The sequence below is a fragment of the Dendrobates tinctorius genome, unplaced genomic scaffold (genome assembly GCF_039654945.1).
Source record: "Dendrobates tinctorius isolate UK_male_01 unplaced genomic scaffold, ASM3965494v1 ptg000011l, whole genome shotgun sequence".
NCBI classification, from domain to species: Eukaryota; Metazoa; Chordata; class Amphibia; order Anura; family Dendrobatidae; genus Dendrobates; species Dendrobates tinctorius.
In genome coordinates this window covers 54,014,277-54,032,233 of record NW_027361679.1, presented here as the reverse complement: position 1 = coordinate 54,032,233, position 17,957 = coordinate 54,014,277, and the positions used below count along the sequence as shown (strand labels likewise).

At 41.7% G+C, this 17,957-nt stretch overlaps 1 protein-coding gene across 4 annotated transcripts in view; it reads left to right on the top strand.

Moving 5' to 3' along the window:
* The window catches only part of RBPMS (RNA binding protein, mRNA processing factor), a 277,355-nt gene that overhangs the window by 155,636 nt on the left and 103,762 nt on the right, over positions 1-17,957 (top strand). For all 4 annotated transcript variants that reach the window (XR_012219790.1, XR_012219785.1, XM_073542423.1 and 1 more), the window contains exon 5: positions 16,888-17,038. Coding sequence is in view for 2 of the 4 variants with exons in the window: in XM_073542423.1 (XP_073398524.1) it covers positions 16,888-17,038 (151 nt within the window). In the remaining 2 variants the exon portion in view is untranslated. The remainder of the gene's footprint in view (positions 1-16,887; positions 17,039-17,957) is intronic.

Genomic DNA, 17,957 nt, shown 5'->3' with positions numbered 1-17,957 from the left:
CAGGTTTCCTTAAAGGATAAGACCACTAATTTTAATTCTTATATGATCCAGCAGCTAGTTGCAATTTGTGCTGGAAATCTTGGAAATAGAGATTCTGAAAAATCTTATAGGTATAAACGCTAAGGTATTGAATTAGAGGATTTTAGACTTAAATAGAGAACCAAAAGGTAACATTTCTCCTTGCGGACTGTGACATGTCAAGTCTGACATGCCAAGGTGAAGAGGCTTTTAAGTTACAATGCTTCTCTGGGAAATATGCAAATTGTCTCTTCAGAGAGGACGAGGACTAGAACTCTAGTGTCACCTATAGGAAGAAGCAATCCTAAAAGTCAATATCGAAAGAAAAAGAAAGAAAGAAAGCAGAGTTAGGGCTCTTTCAGACATCAGTGAGGTGACAGTTTTCACACGTACAGGAGACACTTACACATATAAACCTATTCAAGTGAATGGTTCTGTGCACGTCAGTGTTTTTCCATGGACCATGTGTCCGTGGGAAAAGCACACTGATATGTCCATTTTTTAACAGCCCCATGGGCCGCAAAACATCCCGCACACGTGCCTATTGATGACACATGGCCAGGAACATCATGGCAGAATAAGTTAAATCTGGAATTACATCAGGGATTTCATGCTTAATCATCTGGAAGCCTCCTGAGAAACTTCTGAAATGAGGGGAAATGCGTAGAGGGAGGAGAACATACTCTATCAATGCTTGAGATAAGTGATAACATCAAATTATGGTTGTTTTCATAATCCCTTTTTTCTATGTATGAAGTATCAGTTAAGTTATTACATATATTCATATGAAAATTGATTTTCGACATTAAGGTTGGGTAAACCAAGGATTTTGAGGGAGAGCTACCATGTAGCACGGGCACCAACTCGTTTCCCCCTAGCTGCCAACCTTCCCTTTTGGCAATAATAGAGAGAGTATCCCCCTGACTGTGCATAAATATTGAATTATTTAAAAAAAGGGTTATTCCAGATACCAAGTTCCCTTTATTCCTGCATTAACCCCATCATGTCGGCCTTCCTTTATGGCTAGGGGCCCAGTATGGCCTCTCTGTATATACTCACAGAACGCTCTTGATTCTTGGGGGATAGTTTGCTTCTGCTTTGCAGCTGTTATTGACAAATTTGGAAGTGTCTTGGAATAAAGAGAAGGATAGCTAAAAGAGGTGGTCTGAAGGCAAAGTCATTTTGCTCCTTACTCCCTATCTATAGGATGCTATAATCTAAACTATTTTCTTACATACTTGCTTTAAATGACTTTGCCTTTGGACAACCCCTTTAAAACATATCACTGTTTGGTAAATTTTGGTTCTGTTCACATCATTGTATTGCTGTGTAGGAGATTTGTTGGGAGTCTTCTGCATACCGCAAACATTTTCACATAGCGTGATATGAACACGGCCTTATTTTATAAAGTCATCATACTCTCAATGGCACCTTCCAAATTGTTGATCTGTTGGTACACATTCCAAATGTATCTGTCACTGCTACAATTAAATGTACCGCATAGCTGAGTTTCCTATCTAATTATGTATGACTGTTTCTAGAAAAAAGCCTGAGCGCAAACCTACACTTGCACTCAAGATCCCTAAAAGAGACAACCTTAGTATTTCTTCCGTTTGCTTGCTGAGTGATGGGCAATCTGAAGTATGCTACCAATTTCAACTATGGCACATGCTCTTGTTGCATTACACACACTCTAAGATGCTTTTGTGCTGGAAAACTAGCTGTGTGGCCTAAAATCACTACAATCAAGGCTTTTATGTTTTTAGCGTATGTTTGTCTAAGTCGGAATCCTCGAATAGTCATTTGTTCAGCACATTTCTATGTATGTCAGCCCTTAATCAAGCGGCGTTTTTGTATATGACACGCCATTTTGTTTGGTTGTGATTGGCTCTATTAGACATGCCACAGAATGACGCAAAAATATTTAAGATGAGCAAGTAGTAAGAAACCTTTTACCTAGTAAAAAATACAAAATTGGGTACAAATATAAAGATCAGAAAGCTGAATCCTTCATAAATTTCCTGCGGGTAAAGTACTGACATGTAGATTAGTACTTCTTCAATAATATAGCCACTGTGTGAAATTAATATCCATTGAGGGCTGCACTTGATTAAGTCAAATAATCCACATAGAGAAAATGAGGGATTTAATTGTAACTAAATATATTTACCTCGCACATATCTGCCGGATCAGCTTATCACATTTAGTGCTGCCAGGTATGAAATGTTTTATTTTCTTTTTAATTCAAAAGTGATGAGCGCAAGTGCACGTTACTCAAGTTTGCCCTGGGTGCTCAGTTATGCACAGTGTCGTGGGTGCTGAAGTGACATGTTTGAGTCCCCACTGCCACAAGTTTCGCAGCTGTTAGTCAGCCACAATACATGCGGGGATTGTCCGTGTTTGTTAAGCAATCCTCGCATGTTTTATGGCTGTCTAACAGCCGCGAAAACATATGGCAGCAGGGACTCGAACATGTCACTCGAGCACCCGCGATACCCAAGCACCCAGGGCAAACTCGAGTAACAAGCACTTGCGCTCATCACTATTCATCATATTTTCGCCTAATTTTAAGACTTCTTTTATATGCCAGTTTTTTTGCATGCAAGTTCTAAGTTCATCTTTTTTCAGTATTCTAGTCTATGGGGCACTATACATGTCCATGTATTCTTGCAGAGTGCGTGGTCCGCACAAAATCATTTGGACATATCTGATCTTGATCTAGTTCTTGGATCAAAACCACCAATGAAAAATTTGTGTCCGTGAAAAAAATCAAACAGCACTTGGATGCATTCAGTGTGCTGTCCGTTTTTCTTGAACGATTTGATATGAGACAATAAGTTTTTTTTTTTTCAACTCAGAAAAAAATTGTTTAGTTAGGGTGTCAAATTTTACCATCAGAGTTTTGCCAAAACTCTGATAAAAAAAAAAATACTGGTGAAACTTAGGGGGTTTTTTGCTACGAGAAAATCTCTGATGTTTGAATGAAGCCTAAGGAAATGTCAAGGAACAAAAATATTTAGAAAGGAGAAAAGTTTCAGAACATCTTGGACTTGTTCTATAAATGTGGGCAAGCAGGCATGAAATCTAGTGGTTGTCAAGCTAACTAAATATTGTTAAACTCTCTATTATGATTTGCTATAGTGATACAATTTTTAGTTCGGCCGTGGTACCATGTTCCTATCGATTTCTAACCAGGTGCCTGGTGTCAACTGCTAGTCACACGGATCTAACTTTGGTACCTAAGTTCAGTAATGCAAGGTCATGGCACTCAGATGAGTGATTGTTATCATAAACCTTCTATGATATGTATAGAGCAATGTCACCAAAAAATGTTTGCATGTTTAGCACTCTTCATTTTCCATCCCAGTTGTCTACATTGGAATCAGTTTCCTATGTTAAGATGTAATGGTATTGGGGAATGATGTTCTATTTTAATGACAAATGGTAAAATAAAGAATTATTAAACACTAAATCTTTTCGGGATAATGACTGATAAGTATATGATGGATATGAACATTGCCTTTCTGAAAAATCTTACCCTCTTGGAAACGTAGCCACAATTTTATTAACAATATAATTAAAATCTCTCATCATAATTGAAGATGTTTTGTAGGTTATCATATTGATGATCAATCCTTAAGTCAATCAAATTGTGCTTATCATTATGATAAGCCTGGAAAACCACTTTAACAAAAACCCAGCAGTTGATTAATTCAAACCAGGGCTAGCATAAGTCCATGTTCACACCTTCAGTATTTGGTCAGTATTTTACCTCAGTAAAGGCAAAACCAGGAGTGAAACAATAAGAGGAAAAGTATAAAAGAAACAAGTCACCACTTCTACATTTAGCACCCACTCCTTGTTTTGAATCACAAATACTGAGGTAAAAAACTGATCCAATAATGAAAGTGTGAACGTGGCCTACTTTAGAGATAAAGTCTGTTTTTTTTTAGACATTTATGTTATATTCTGAAACGCTAGATCCATACTCAATGGGATAACAGGTCTCTCTCGAAACAAATACAAAATGAGATACCTATTAGTCTGGGTGAGCAGGGAAAGAAGAACGCAGCAGGGTCTTTCCTCTGTGACTAGTCTTCCTAGTCCAAGCCGCCTTATATAAAGTATACGGTAATTCCGCAGCATTTTAGAATAAAACATTCATGTCTGCAATAACTGACTTGATCTCTTGTTCATGCTGCTCCTGGTTTAGGTGCATTAATCAGCTGACAGGTTCCCTGTAGAAGCACATGGGGTACATCAGTTAGGTATTTGAAAAAAAATTTAAAAAACCTTTTTCTTTATTTCAAAACTTGTGAAATATTGATGGAAAACAATACAAAATTGATGAGCAGAAAAGGGAAGATTTATGAATGTCTTAGTGCAGACTTATCATAGTGTTTTCTACTGTTTGATAAATCTGCCATAATCTGTCTAGTCTAATTTTGCTCCACTTATTAGTTGGCATACTGTGTACCAGAAATGTGCATCACAATTTTGCCGCATGGTGTTGCATGTTACGCCACATATCCTTTTCAGCAAGACCTCGTACCCTTGTCGAACGGGACAAAGAAAGTGTATAAAACATATAATAAATATGGTGCAAGTCATGAAAAAACTGTTTTTGAGTGCAAGTTATTTCGAAATTCAGTAGCATTTGAAATGATAAATTTCCCCCATTGATTAAAGAGCATCCACAATTGGTATTGTGGGAGAATGTTGATTTTTTGCCGTTTTCCAGTTCCAATGTAGGATCCCCAGTTTTCTTCCACAGTCATTAGAGACACTAAGGTGGCAGATTTTGTCACTATTTTCGGTTTAGAATAGTTAGGTTCCTTTGCATAATATCTCACTAGATTAATACTGACCAAATTCTGAATGCGTGAACATGACCCAACAGTACGATTTCAGCCAGGCATGTTTTACTCTGAAATGCAACAGAGAAAACAGTTTGAAAAGCTGACAATTCGCCGCGCCATTCCTGGTGATTGTCAAGTTTCGAAAACGTCTCTCCTTTATGTACCCACATAGGTGAGGCCTGCCAGTTCCATTTAATTATATTCATTTGAGGTTTCGCGGTTAACAAGACAGTTTTCACACCAACATCGCTCAATGGTATCAGTAGGGATAATATAATATTTTAAATCAAGTAGCCAAAAGGCCCAAAAATCTGACACTAGACCTACCTCATCATTATGATTCCTACTTATTAGCCATTTGATTACATCATCAGTGTAAATTAAAACATAAAAGTTTAGGAATCATAATGATGAAGTAAATCTGATGTCAGATGTGGAGGTTAGAAATAGTTTGTCCATTTTGGTGTGCAGTTGCCTCAACACCCTGATGAAGCCTATCAGCGTGAAACATATCGGGGAGACTCTTTTTATATTTTGTTTTTCTGGTCATTAGACATTAGAAAATGGGATACAGTACTTTATGGATAGATAATGGAAGGCAGTTCTTTTGCTTCATGCTATTTATACAATTTGAGGCCATTGGAGCTACAAAACAGTCGATCTATCCATATGTATATTGCAGTTCAGTGACTCGAATAGCATAGCAATTTAAGGATACTTTTAAACATAGGACCATTTAGGAACAGGGGACCTTTGGCTATTGGATGTAAAACATGACAATGCATGGTAGACCCTGCAGAACTGGGGTTGAATGTGTAAGACACCAAAACTAATCTAAACATTGAACCTATAGGACACAAAGTATTTCTCAGGTTTTCTCAGAGCAGTGCTTATAATAAGGCGCTCCTGAGATACAAACGAAGAATAAGTCTCCATTTCACTCTAAATCTTATTTTGAATGGAGTCGCAATGCCCAGAAAGAGATCCCATCAGTTTGAAGTTTGGGTTGAACCTTACGCAGTCTACTCTACTCCTCTGGACCTATTTTGAAATACTACTTTATTAGAACGCCAGAGGATAAGAGGAGATGAAGTAGGATATAAGCCTCCAAATATGGAGCTGCGCTGTGTAAAGATGATAGAAGAATGTTGCTTTTGCCTGATAGCTATGGTGAACTCTGCCAAACAAATGAGCTCATTTGACTTGAGCTTTTAAAGATGTTAGCGCAATAATGCTTTACTTCTCCACAACGGCCCCCTTCATGGCCTGCTCTGAGGCTGCCATCTGTGTAAGTGCTGTCCTGATATCCCCAGCTTTACGGCTCATATTCCCTTCTGCTTTTCTTTATTGTTGCGCTCAACCAATGGTTGGAGTAGCTTAGAAAGGTAGCCAACCTGTGTCTCCTGTCACTAAAAGCTTACATTTATTAAAAACGATGGAAAATGAATACAATATGCCGTTCACTTCACTTTCCATAACAGTATGGCTTTGTACAGGTAGCAAATCTCAAGGAACACACCGATTTCATTATAAGTGTGGAGGTAGGCATTTTAATCAATAGCAGAAAATCGGCCTTGTTGCCCATAGCAACCAATAACAGCTCGGCCTTCATTTTTTTTCAGCATTTTTAGAAATGCAAGTTAACTCCAAAAAGTTGCTATACAAAAAAGGGCTCATTTTGCTGTGAAACCGAAAGTAAATATAAAGATATATTTTACACTCTTTTTTTATGTTTTCTGATTAACTTGTGTATTGAAAACAGGAATAATAAGCAAACCTGAGTGACTGAGGAGGGCTAAATTCTGATTTCTAGACAACTGGGTCTGAAAATCTCTAAGCTAATGCTGTGTTCACATGTAATGTAAATGCTCTGTTTTTATCTGGTGCATTTTATCCACGTCTACTGCAGGTGCAAGATACACAATAATTATAATCTTTTTTGATAAATAATAATCTACCAAACTATGAAAAGCTCAATAGCTTCTTTAATAAAGTTGAGCGAATATCTTCGGTTCCCCGCTAATTCGGCAGACTATAGCGCTTGCCGAATAAGCTACAGCGGGAACCCGGCTTCCTGGATCGCGCCGGCTGAACAGCTGATCGGCACCGCAGCTGCATATGTGGCAGGTGCGACAGTCACAGCACATGCATGGAGAGCCCAACACACAGGCTCTCCATGCATGTGCTGTGATTGACACAGCCGCGACACATTCAGCTGCGGCGCTGATCAACTAATAAGCCGGTGCGATCCAGGAAGTCGGGTTCTTGCTGTAGCTTATTCCGCATGCGCTATAGTCTGCCGAATAAGAGGAGAACTGAAGATATTCGCTCAACTCTAATCTTTTAACGCTCATCTGGCAGGGGTTTTCATGAATTCACATCCACTCTACTTGGACTTGTGCACACATTGCAGATTTGTCGTTTTTTTCTGTACAGATTTGTCACAAAACCTGATTCTAGCAAAGTGAAGGACATTCCTGAAGTCTCGTGCACACATTGCTTATTTGTGACTTGTAGATTTACATCTGCTGCATGTCAGTTTTTACAGCATTTTGCTACATATTTCACTCATACTAAGAAGTGGGGATAAAATCTGCACCAAAAATGCTGCGCTGCGTTTTTCTGCCAAGAGAAGCAGAAATTTCTGTACCAAATACTTAATGTGGGCACATACCCAAATACAGCAGATTCTCAGCACAAAAAAATGCAGCGGGGAAAAACACATTTACGCTATGTGGTAACTTGGCCCAGTATGGTGTTTCTGATACGCAGTGGTACTAACCTGCAAAGGTTGTCCAAGGAAGGGCAACCAGATACATACCACGTTACTAACCATTGTTGTTGACCAGATTTACCCTTCATAGCAATGGCATTATCTAACGTCAGTGACCCGTCGGCAGGATAACATAGTCCTCAAGAATGCAAGAAATCAGGAATAGTTTGAGGAATGTAACATGGTTTGAGATTTTGTTTTGACTTGGCACACAAATGTATTATATTTTATATTTTAAGAACCTGTCATTATGAAAATGCAGCCGCCATGTTAAAGAGCAGTGGGAGATGAGAAAATTAATATACTGTATAATTGTAAGAAAAGATTCAGTATAACCTGTGTTTTTTAGTCATTTTAAACCTCTGATCTTTCTGAGATTTTCTGTCCGGTGAGCTTTCCTATCCATGATTGATAGCCATCTCTGTGTAAGGCCACATTCACACGTTCAGTATTTGGTCAGTGTTTTACATCAGTATCGGCACCTTCCATAGCTGATAATGGCATTAGCACTACTGGACACTATGATACCAGTATGCCTATACAAATTGGTATAGGTTGGTTAGTTGGCTATTTTCTTTCTTTTCTTAGGTAGGTTTGACATCTCTGACATTCACGGTCTGAGTTGAACCAGAATGTCTAGACTAGCCATCGTGACCCAAACTCAACATTGTGGGCCAGTTATTGTGGTCTGCACTTAGACCATGAATGTTGGATGTTTGAAACCAATCTTAGCGTGTTGGATAGTAGGAAACACTACTATTGTTAATATCTGGGACCATTACTCACAAATGTCCAGCTGTAATTATGAATGGCATTTCCCATACAAGATAATACAACCATCAACTCAGACTAAGTAATTAAAGGCGGAGTGCTGAAGAGATCCATAAAAATAACATTTATTGAAAAAAAGATATATATAAAAACGAGATCATAACCCTGGAATGGCTGCCACTGCTGTCCACTCACTCCGGCACGTGTTTCGAGCCCAGCTTCTTCTGAGAACGCCATACCATTTGATTTGTATATAGTAAGTGCTTTCTTGGCTACACTAGCGTCCCCTGTTGGACAATTTGCTTTTTTATGGTTTTTATATATAACTTTGTTTCAATAAATATTATCTTTATGGATCTCTTCAGCACTCAGCTTTAGGTTTACTTAGTCTGAGTTGATGGTTGTATTATCATATATGGGAACATGTTGGTACAAGTTTGGCCCTGGTGCCTTGTACCCAGGGCTGCCATCAGGGCATGACAGCCCTTACTGCTGTATGGGGCCTCATGAACAGCAGTACAGAAGGGGGCCCCGCAGATCAGGGGCCCCGTTCCTGTGCTTCCAGTCATCGGGCCCCAAGTGCTGCGTGTCATGGGGTGCCAGGCGGGCCCCAAGTGTGCGCTGCGGCCGGGCCTGCAGCGTACACATCAGCAGAGCCGCCAGAGCGGCCGACATCAGAGCTACAGAAGTGCTGAAGGACCTGTGGTGATGTCATCACATGACGATGATGTCACCACAGGTCCTTTCAGCTCAGACAGCTGCAGTTCCATCTTCAACACAGGAGCGAGGCCAGGTAAGAAAAATGTTTTTATTTTATTTTATTATTGAAAGGGGCAATATGTTTCCCTGGCCGAATGGAGACTTGGGGGCAGGATTGGAGACACACTGGAGCAAATATGGAGACATGGGGGCAGAATGCAAGACATGGGGGCAGAATGCAGACATGATGGGGCAGAATGCAGACATGATGGGGGCAGAATGCAAGACATGATGGGGCAGAATGCGAGACATGATGGGGCAGAATGCGAGACATGATGGGGCAGAATGCAGACATGATGGGGAAGAATGCAAGACATGATGGGGCAGAATGCGAGACATGGGGGCAGAATGCAGACATGGGGGCAGAATGCAGACATGATGGGGGCAGAATGCGAGACATGATGGGGCAGAATGCAGACATGATGGGGCAGAATGCAAGACATGATGGGGCAGAATGCAGACATGATGGGGGCAGAATGCAGACATGATGGGGGCAGAATGCAAGACATGGGACATAATGCAAGACATGATGGGGCAGAATGCAGACGTGGGGGCAGAATGTGCCAGTAAGACAGGATGGGGCAGAATGTGACAGTGAGACACAGGAGGGGGCAGAAAGTGAGACATGGGGGCAGAATGCAAGACATGGGGGGCAGAATGTGATAGTAAGACACAGAAGGGGGCAGAATCTGACAGTGAGACTCAGGAGGGGGCATAATGCGAGACATGGGGGCAGAATGTGACAGTGAGACACAGGAGGGGCAGAATGTGACAGTGAGACACAGGAGGGGGCAGAATGTGACAGACACAGGAGGGGGCAGAATGCAACAGTGAGACACAGGAGGGGGCAGAATGTGACAGTAATGACACAGGAGGGGGCAGAATGTGAGACACGGGGGCAGACTTGACATGGGGCAGAATGTGACAGTAAGACACAGGAGGGGGCAGAATGTGACAGTGAGACACAGGAGGGGGTAGAATGTGACAGTAAGACACAGGAGGGGGCAGAATGGGACAGTAAGACACAGGAGGGGCAGAATGTGACAGTGAGACACAGGAGGGGCAGAATGTGACAGTGAGACACAGGAGGGGGCAGAATGTGACAGTAAGACACAGGAGGGGCAGAATGTGACAGTGAGACACAGGAGGGGAAGAATGTGACTGTAAGACACAAGCAGGGGCAGAATTTGACAGTGAGACACAGGAGGGGGCAGAATGTGAGGCACGGGGGCAGAATGTGACAGTAAGACACAGGAAGGGGCAGAATGTGAAAATAGGACACAGGAGGGGGCAGAATGTGACAGTGAGACACAAGACGGGCAGAATGTGACAGTAAGACACAGGAAGGGGCAGAATGTGAAAATAGGACACAGGAAGGGGCAGAATGTGACAGTGAGACACAAGAGGGGCAGAATGTGAGGCACGGGGGCAGAATGTGACACAGGAGGGGGCAGAATGTGAAAGTGAGACACAGGACGGGGCTGAATGTGAGACACAGGGGGCAGGATGGGAGACACATGGTGCAGGATCATGGGGCAGGATGGATACGATGTAGACAAGGCAGGATCGGGAGATCATATGGGGGCAGAATGGATACTCATGAGGGCAAGATGAGAGAAAATATTGCTGAAGCCAGGAATGAGACACACGGGGGCCAGGATGGGGGATATTATTACCATAGGGGCTAATTAAGGGATGTTATTACTGCAGTGATGTATTTATTTATTTTTTTTGAGGATACTGTTTTAAATGGGGGGGGGGCAGTCCTGTTACTGTGCAGAGCGACACTATGTCACCTTTTTTTCTTCATCTGGTATAGTGTAGAAGTTGGGAAAAAAATAAGTAATGTGTTCTGCAAGCGGAGCTCTAGATAAATCTGTTATTTCCTGCAGAGACGAGCCCTGGCTGGAAGACGTGATAGCGGTGTGTGCTGGATGAAAGATGAAAAACAAAGATAAAGGACTTCACCTAGAGATGTCAATGGTGAGTCAGTGTGTTACCTGTACAATGACACTATACACTATATACAGAGTGCCTTTGTATAATGTCACCAGTGATCACTGTATTATCTTTACACTGACACTATATACAGAGCTTCTGTGTATAATGTCACCAGTGGTCACTGTATTACCTGTACACTATACACTATATACAGAGTGCCTTTGTGCAACGTCACCAGTGATTGCCTGTACACAGACACTATATACAGTGGTCCTACATGCTAAGTACAGATCTCCTGTGTATAATAGCACTTATGGTGATAGTATTATGTTTTTTTATTAATGATCAGTATTGTAGTATTCAGTCACCATGTGGTGGTAATATGTTTTCTGGGCATGGTGCCATGGTATTTGTTCCTTGTATGTGCTATTATTCTGTCACTGGTGGTAATATGTGGTCTGGTCATGGTGTGGCTGTATTTGTTACTTGTATGTGGTATTATTGGTTACCATGTGGTGGTAATATGTGTTTGGGACATGGTGTGGTGGTATTTGTCCCTTGTATGTGCTATTATTCTGTCTCTGTGATGGTAATATGTGGTCTGGTCATGGTGTGGCTGTATTTGTTCCATGTATGTGGTATAATAGGTCACTATGTGGTGGTAATATGTGGTCTGGTCATGGTGCAGTGGTATTTGTTCCTTGTATGTGACATTATTCGGTCACTATGGTAGTAATATGTGGTCTGGTCATGGTGCAATGGTATTTGTTCCTTGTATGTGACATTATTCGGTCACTATGGTAGTAATATGTGGTCTGGTCATGGTGTGGCTGTATTTGTTATTGTATGTGGTATTATAGTTCACTATGTGGTGGTAATATGTGGTCTGGACATGGTGCGGTGGTATTTGTTCCTTTGGATGTGATGTTATTGGTCATTTTAAAAATTGAAAAATAAATAAAAAATATCCCTAAATTGTATTGGATATTTTAGCAAATGTTTAATAGGTTAGAGTAGAGTAGAGCTCGGCCAAAAGAGTCTACCTTGTCGTGGTGGCAGATTTAAAAAATCTTTTGGCCAAAACAAGAGCTGCTGGCTAGATGTGTGATCGGGTAATGGGAACTGTTAATGTGTGATTGATGAGAAGTGCAGTTTTTCCAAGAGAGAGGTGGGACTGTGGACAGTTTGAGGGGTGGAGGCGGGGCTGGGGTGGAGCCTGGGTGGAGTCTCAAGGGGGCCCCGAAAATTTTTCCAGTATGGGGCCCCGAAATTCCTAGTGGCAGCCCTGCTTGTACCACTAGGGTCCTTGTTCTCATCAATCTGATCAGGTTCAATATATGCTTTAAACTTGTATGTTCACATAGTTATTAAATGTTTTTTGGAGTGTAGATGGAAACTAACTTACCTGAAGAAACCTAAGAGTAAACTAGACTTCTATGTCTATTGAGTATGAAATGTAAGGAAGTGGGACTGCGTAGTGACTAGAGAATGACGTAAATGATTGCAATCTGTACAGCACTGTGGAACATGTTATTCTTTTAGAAAAATGCATCTGGGAAATAAATGTGTAATTTGGGAATGGTTTGACTTTTGTCAGTACTTATAAAGTATGTCTATACAGAGAATCTGCCATGGACTTGCCTTTAAATCATACCGTATAAGGGCTTCTATAGTAACTAGTGCCTCAAGCCTTTATAACCGTTACACAATTTCCTTTTTACTGACTTCATTAAGTTGTTCCCACACATCTTCCACGACTCGAGGAACTACTTATATAAGTGGTTTGTTAATTGTTAGATGTTAAAAGATTTCCAAGAATAGTGTTCATTGTGTTCATTATGGTGTGGACCATGTACAATTTGTCTATAGTAATTAACACTAGAGAATGCAGTTTGCAATGCATTATAGAGTTTTCTAGGAAGTTTTTCATAGTGTACTCATTTAGAGTATATTAAGATTTTCTCTTTTGCTTTTCTGAGAAAATAAATAATAAGATAGAAAAATATTGCCGTTTGTAGACAAATAACTTTGAAAGCTATAACATGTACCAGGTTTCTTGTGATAAATGGCTTAACCCCTTCACCCCGAAGTCTAATTTCACCTTCATGACCAGGCCAAATTTCCCAGTTTCCCAATTCTGACCAATTTCTGTGGTAATAACTTTAAAGCACTTCAACAGTTCCCACTGATTCTGTTTTTTCATGACACATTAGACTTTGTTAATGGTAAATATTGGTGGAGATTTTTTGCGTTTGTGAAAATATTGGTATTTTGACAAGAATTTTGCAATTTTAAAACCTTTACATTTTATATACCGTATTTTTGCAGTTATAAAACGCACCCCAAATTTTGAGGAGAAAAATAGGAAAAAAAAACTTTAAAAAAAAAATAAATGGTGGTGCTTCTTATAATCCATGCGTCTTATTGCTTACTGGGGGTGGTGGCTGCGGTGAAGCGGGGTACCAGGGTCACTGCTAGAGGAGGAAAGAGTGGCGCATTGCTGCAGGCTGCAGGCTGGTATGAGAGTGTGTTCAGATGTGCGGCGCGCCACTGTGGATGTCCCCTGCTGCTGCGGGGGCTCTGCTGACATTTTGTAAAATGCAAGAGCCCCAGCAATTCCATGGTTTCTTATGCGGTGGACTCCGGGAAAATGGCTGCCGGGGGCGGCGCATGCACAGATGGAGATCTCGGCATCAAGATCTCGGGAGATGAGGAGAGGAGCGAGGAGCCATATCGCTTATCCAGAGCATTTGTACTACCAGTAACGTGGAAGCCCCTTATCTTTCCTATGACGGACTTGAGTAGGGAGTGGACATGCGTTTTTTGTGGATTGAGTTGAAGCTTTGATTGAGAAAATTTTACATAACATTTTGGAGCAGATTTACCCTGTACTCTAAGCTGAGCATTTACATTGCGGTTTCCATCTAATTCTCCAAGTGACGTGATTCAGATGAAACGCCCGAGGGATCACTATAAGTAGGCAGCAAAGTTACTCTGTACTCCATCTGACCTCTGTTCAGCGATGTCCTTTTCAGAGGTGCACAAAATTATGGTCGACCGCACGTTTATTCATGTTTAAGAAGATGGACTCTGTCAGGTTATGGGCCAGACAGCGTCCAGTGTCTCGATCTGCCTCATTATAGGGAATCTTCTGTCAGGGATTCCATCTGAATCACGTATTTCAGAAATTTACTCCAATGGAAGCCCTCAGCATAGAGCGCAGGATAAATATGAGTCAAGCCTTACTGTGATCTTTGTGAGGCAGAAGGAACAAATCAACAGCAGGTGACGAATTGGTTTGATTTGTTTTTGCGCAGATCTTCATACAGTATAAATGATTAGATGACTTTATTCTTCGGGTTGATGTGATTGCAACGATACCAGATTTATATAAATTGTTATCTGTAGCTACTGTCACACACTAAAAACACCGTATAAATCCATTTGTACTGTGTTTTTATGATACCTGATGAAGGATATACACTGTATCCGAAACGCGTTGTATCTCCTCTTTTTTAACCTATCAAATAAAAAAATATGAAATATCATCTTTGGATGCGAGTCCTGGGAAGCGCTGCCATTCATGGGCTGGATGTGCCTTTCTTGATTTTTTTAAATTTTTTTTATGTCATTCACCATGTGGCAAAAGGCAGCTTTATTCTTCAGATCAGTGCGATTACAGTGATACCACATTTATATATTTTTTTATGTTTTGTAGCTTTTACACAATATAATCTTTTATAGAAAAGGGAATTGTTTTTGCATAGCTCTATTCTGATAGCCACTGTATACTGCATTTGCACATTCCCTCCAAGGTGAGCATACTACCATATGCCCTTTCTGTCAACTCTCCACTTTCCTCTCCACTTTATTAAGGATTTCTGCGCTATGGAGCGCCCACTTTTTATTTTCATTATAGGACTACTGATTCTGAGACAGTTTTTCTTTTTCTTCTGGGCCTTTCTGCTCCAAAGTTATGATGCTTGTAATAACAGTGCAAATTTTCTTTTCAACCAATTGGGTGTTGTGAGGCAGCAGTGTTTCCGCCTGTTAATTTAGTGTGACAGTGACCCAGGCATGGTAAGTGCAACATTTTTTATTGTCCAGATACTGCACACAAGAAGTTGCCCACCTCTGGATTGCAGCTGGAAACACATAAAGTCCAGTGCTGCTGGCAATTGCACCCCCGTGAAATTCATTGGTGCTGTCATGGTTGCCCACATTCCTTGCTCTGGTCTGTGTTAGCTTCACACTATGCTGCATGTGCAAACACAACCTGACACACCCAAACCTTTACTGCAGGTTTTAATGAAAACCATGGCCATGAGCCACTTGTTAGGGCCCCGTCACACATAGCGATCTTGCTAGCGAAATCACTGCTGAGTCACAAGTTTTGTGACGCAACAACGATCTCACCAGCGAGATCACTGTGTGTGACACATATCAGTGACCGGCCCCCCTGCCGGTATCGCTGATCGCTGTTGGACAGCCCTGGACATTTCTTTGATTGCTGGTCTCCCGCTGGCCAGCACGCATCGCTGCGTGTGACAGGCGGGAGACCAGCGATCAGCTGGTAACTAAGGTAAACGCAGGGTTTCTAAGCACCGGGCGGTGCTTAGAAACCCGATGTGTACCTTAGTTACCAGCACGCTGATGCAGGGAGCTGGGTAACTAAGGTACACATCAGGTTTCTAAGTGACACACATCCCTTAGAAACCCGATGTGTACCTTAGTTACCAGCTCCCTGCATTAGCGCGCTGGTAACTAAAGTACACAGCGACGCCGCGCGCTCAGCGTCGCTGGTGCTGATCGCTGGTGAAGCTGTCTGTTTGACAGCTCACCAGTGATCATGTAGCAACTCACCAGCAATCCTGACACGTTGATATCGTTGTCGGGATCGCTGGTGAGTCGCTATGTGTGACGGGGCCCTAAGACCCAAGCTGTAGGGAGAGATCCATCCCACTACCATCCTAGAGATCGCTCCAAAATAAAACCCAAGACAGGTTTTCGTAAACTGACTTGGTCCAATAACTTGACTCAGTTTACACTATGCATCTAAGCATATTCTGAGGGATACATAACGGCTCTCACATAGGATTCCACTGTCTCACAGCATACACCACAGAACTTCTGTGGTCACAGCCGTGTTTTGATTGACCAGCAGCAGAGGACAAAAAGCCAAAATCCACAGAGTTCTGTGGTTTACACCAAGTTGGTTGAAGAGAAAATGTGCACCAATATTACCAGAAGGCATAACATTGGGACAAAGGGGCACAGGAGAAAAAGAAATCTGTTCCAGAATCAGTGGAGCCTCCCCTATTAGAAGTGGTACTCGGTTTAAATAAAAAATAAATAAAAACTTGAAAGGTCCTCTTTTTAACAAATTTTCTAGATACCCTGACCAAAAGATATCTTCATATTAATCCTCATAATGCCATTGCTTGCAACTGCCATGAGTCGAACACTCGACTATCCAATGGATATCTGTAACTACCCAAAGCAGACTGCATTATGAATGGTGAGGGGTCCATTGATTGGTTGCCCCTGCTCTAAAATGTGCAATCTGCAGATGAGACAACATAAAATATCATGTAGATGTTACTTCATGTAGTCTATGCTATGCTGTATGCTGTGTGTCAAGGCTAGACTGCCTTATCGCCCCTCATTCATCATGCTCTTACATACATCTCACTATCCATTACGGTATAGATTTTCTTAAATGCTAATGGCATTATGGAATAAATGTTTCTCATTTAATGGTTTCAGGGAATACGCTTTGATCCAGAAATTCCTCAGACGTTACGGTTGGAGTTTGCAAAAGCAAATACAAAAATGGCCAAAAGCAAACTTGTCGGAACCCCAAATCCCAGCACACCTCAACTGAACAATGTACCTCAGTTTATCTCCAGGGATCAGTGTAAGTATTGGGTTTCTCTATTGTATTCATAGTTAAATAAAACTGTGTTTTTGGATCAGACCTAAGCTATTTAATCAGCAAATGTGGTCTTTACATGAATCAGGTGTAAGATTCATTACAGTAACAATGGTCATCTTTTAGTTTTCTTAGATAGTCTTCTTTTATACTTACAAAATGTCTGTAAGGCCCCCGTCACACATAGTGACTAGTGTTGAGCATTCCGATACCGCAAGTATCGGGTATCGGCCGATACTTGCTGTATCGGAATTCCGATACCGACTTCCGATATTTTTTCAATATCGGAATTCGGCATCGGAATCGGAAGTTCAGTTGATTGACGGCCTGACGTCATCATGATGCGCGGTGTGTGCGCATCATGATGCGCCGTCATTTCGGGCCTTCCGGGGGTCTCTGCCGGCCTGCCGGGGGGCTGTGCCGGCCTGCCGGGGGGCTGTGTGGACTGCCCGGGGTCTGTACCGGCCTGCCGGGGGGCTGTGCCGGCCTGCCGGTGGTCTGTGCACCCTGTGGGGGTCTGTACCGGCCTGCCGGGGGGCTGTGCCGGCCTGCCGGGGGGCTGTGCTGATGTCCGGGGGTCTGTGCAAGCATCGTCCGATGGGACTACAAGTCCCATCGGGCGATGCCTGCTACCATGACAGTGATTGACACATTAGCCAATGATGGGACAGTAGTAGTCCCATCATCCGGCTAATGTGTTAAATGTTAAAAAAAAAAAAAAAAAAAAAATACTACATACATACTACATGCATGCTACATACATACTACATGCATGCTACATACATACTACATATATACTACATACATACTACATACATGCTACATACATACTGCATGCTACATACATACTACATACATACATACTACATACATACTACATATATACTACATACATACTACATAC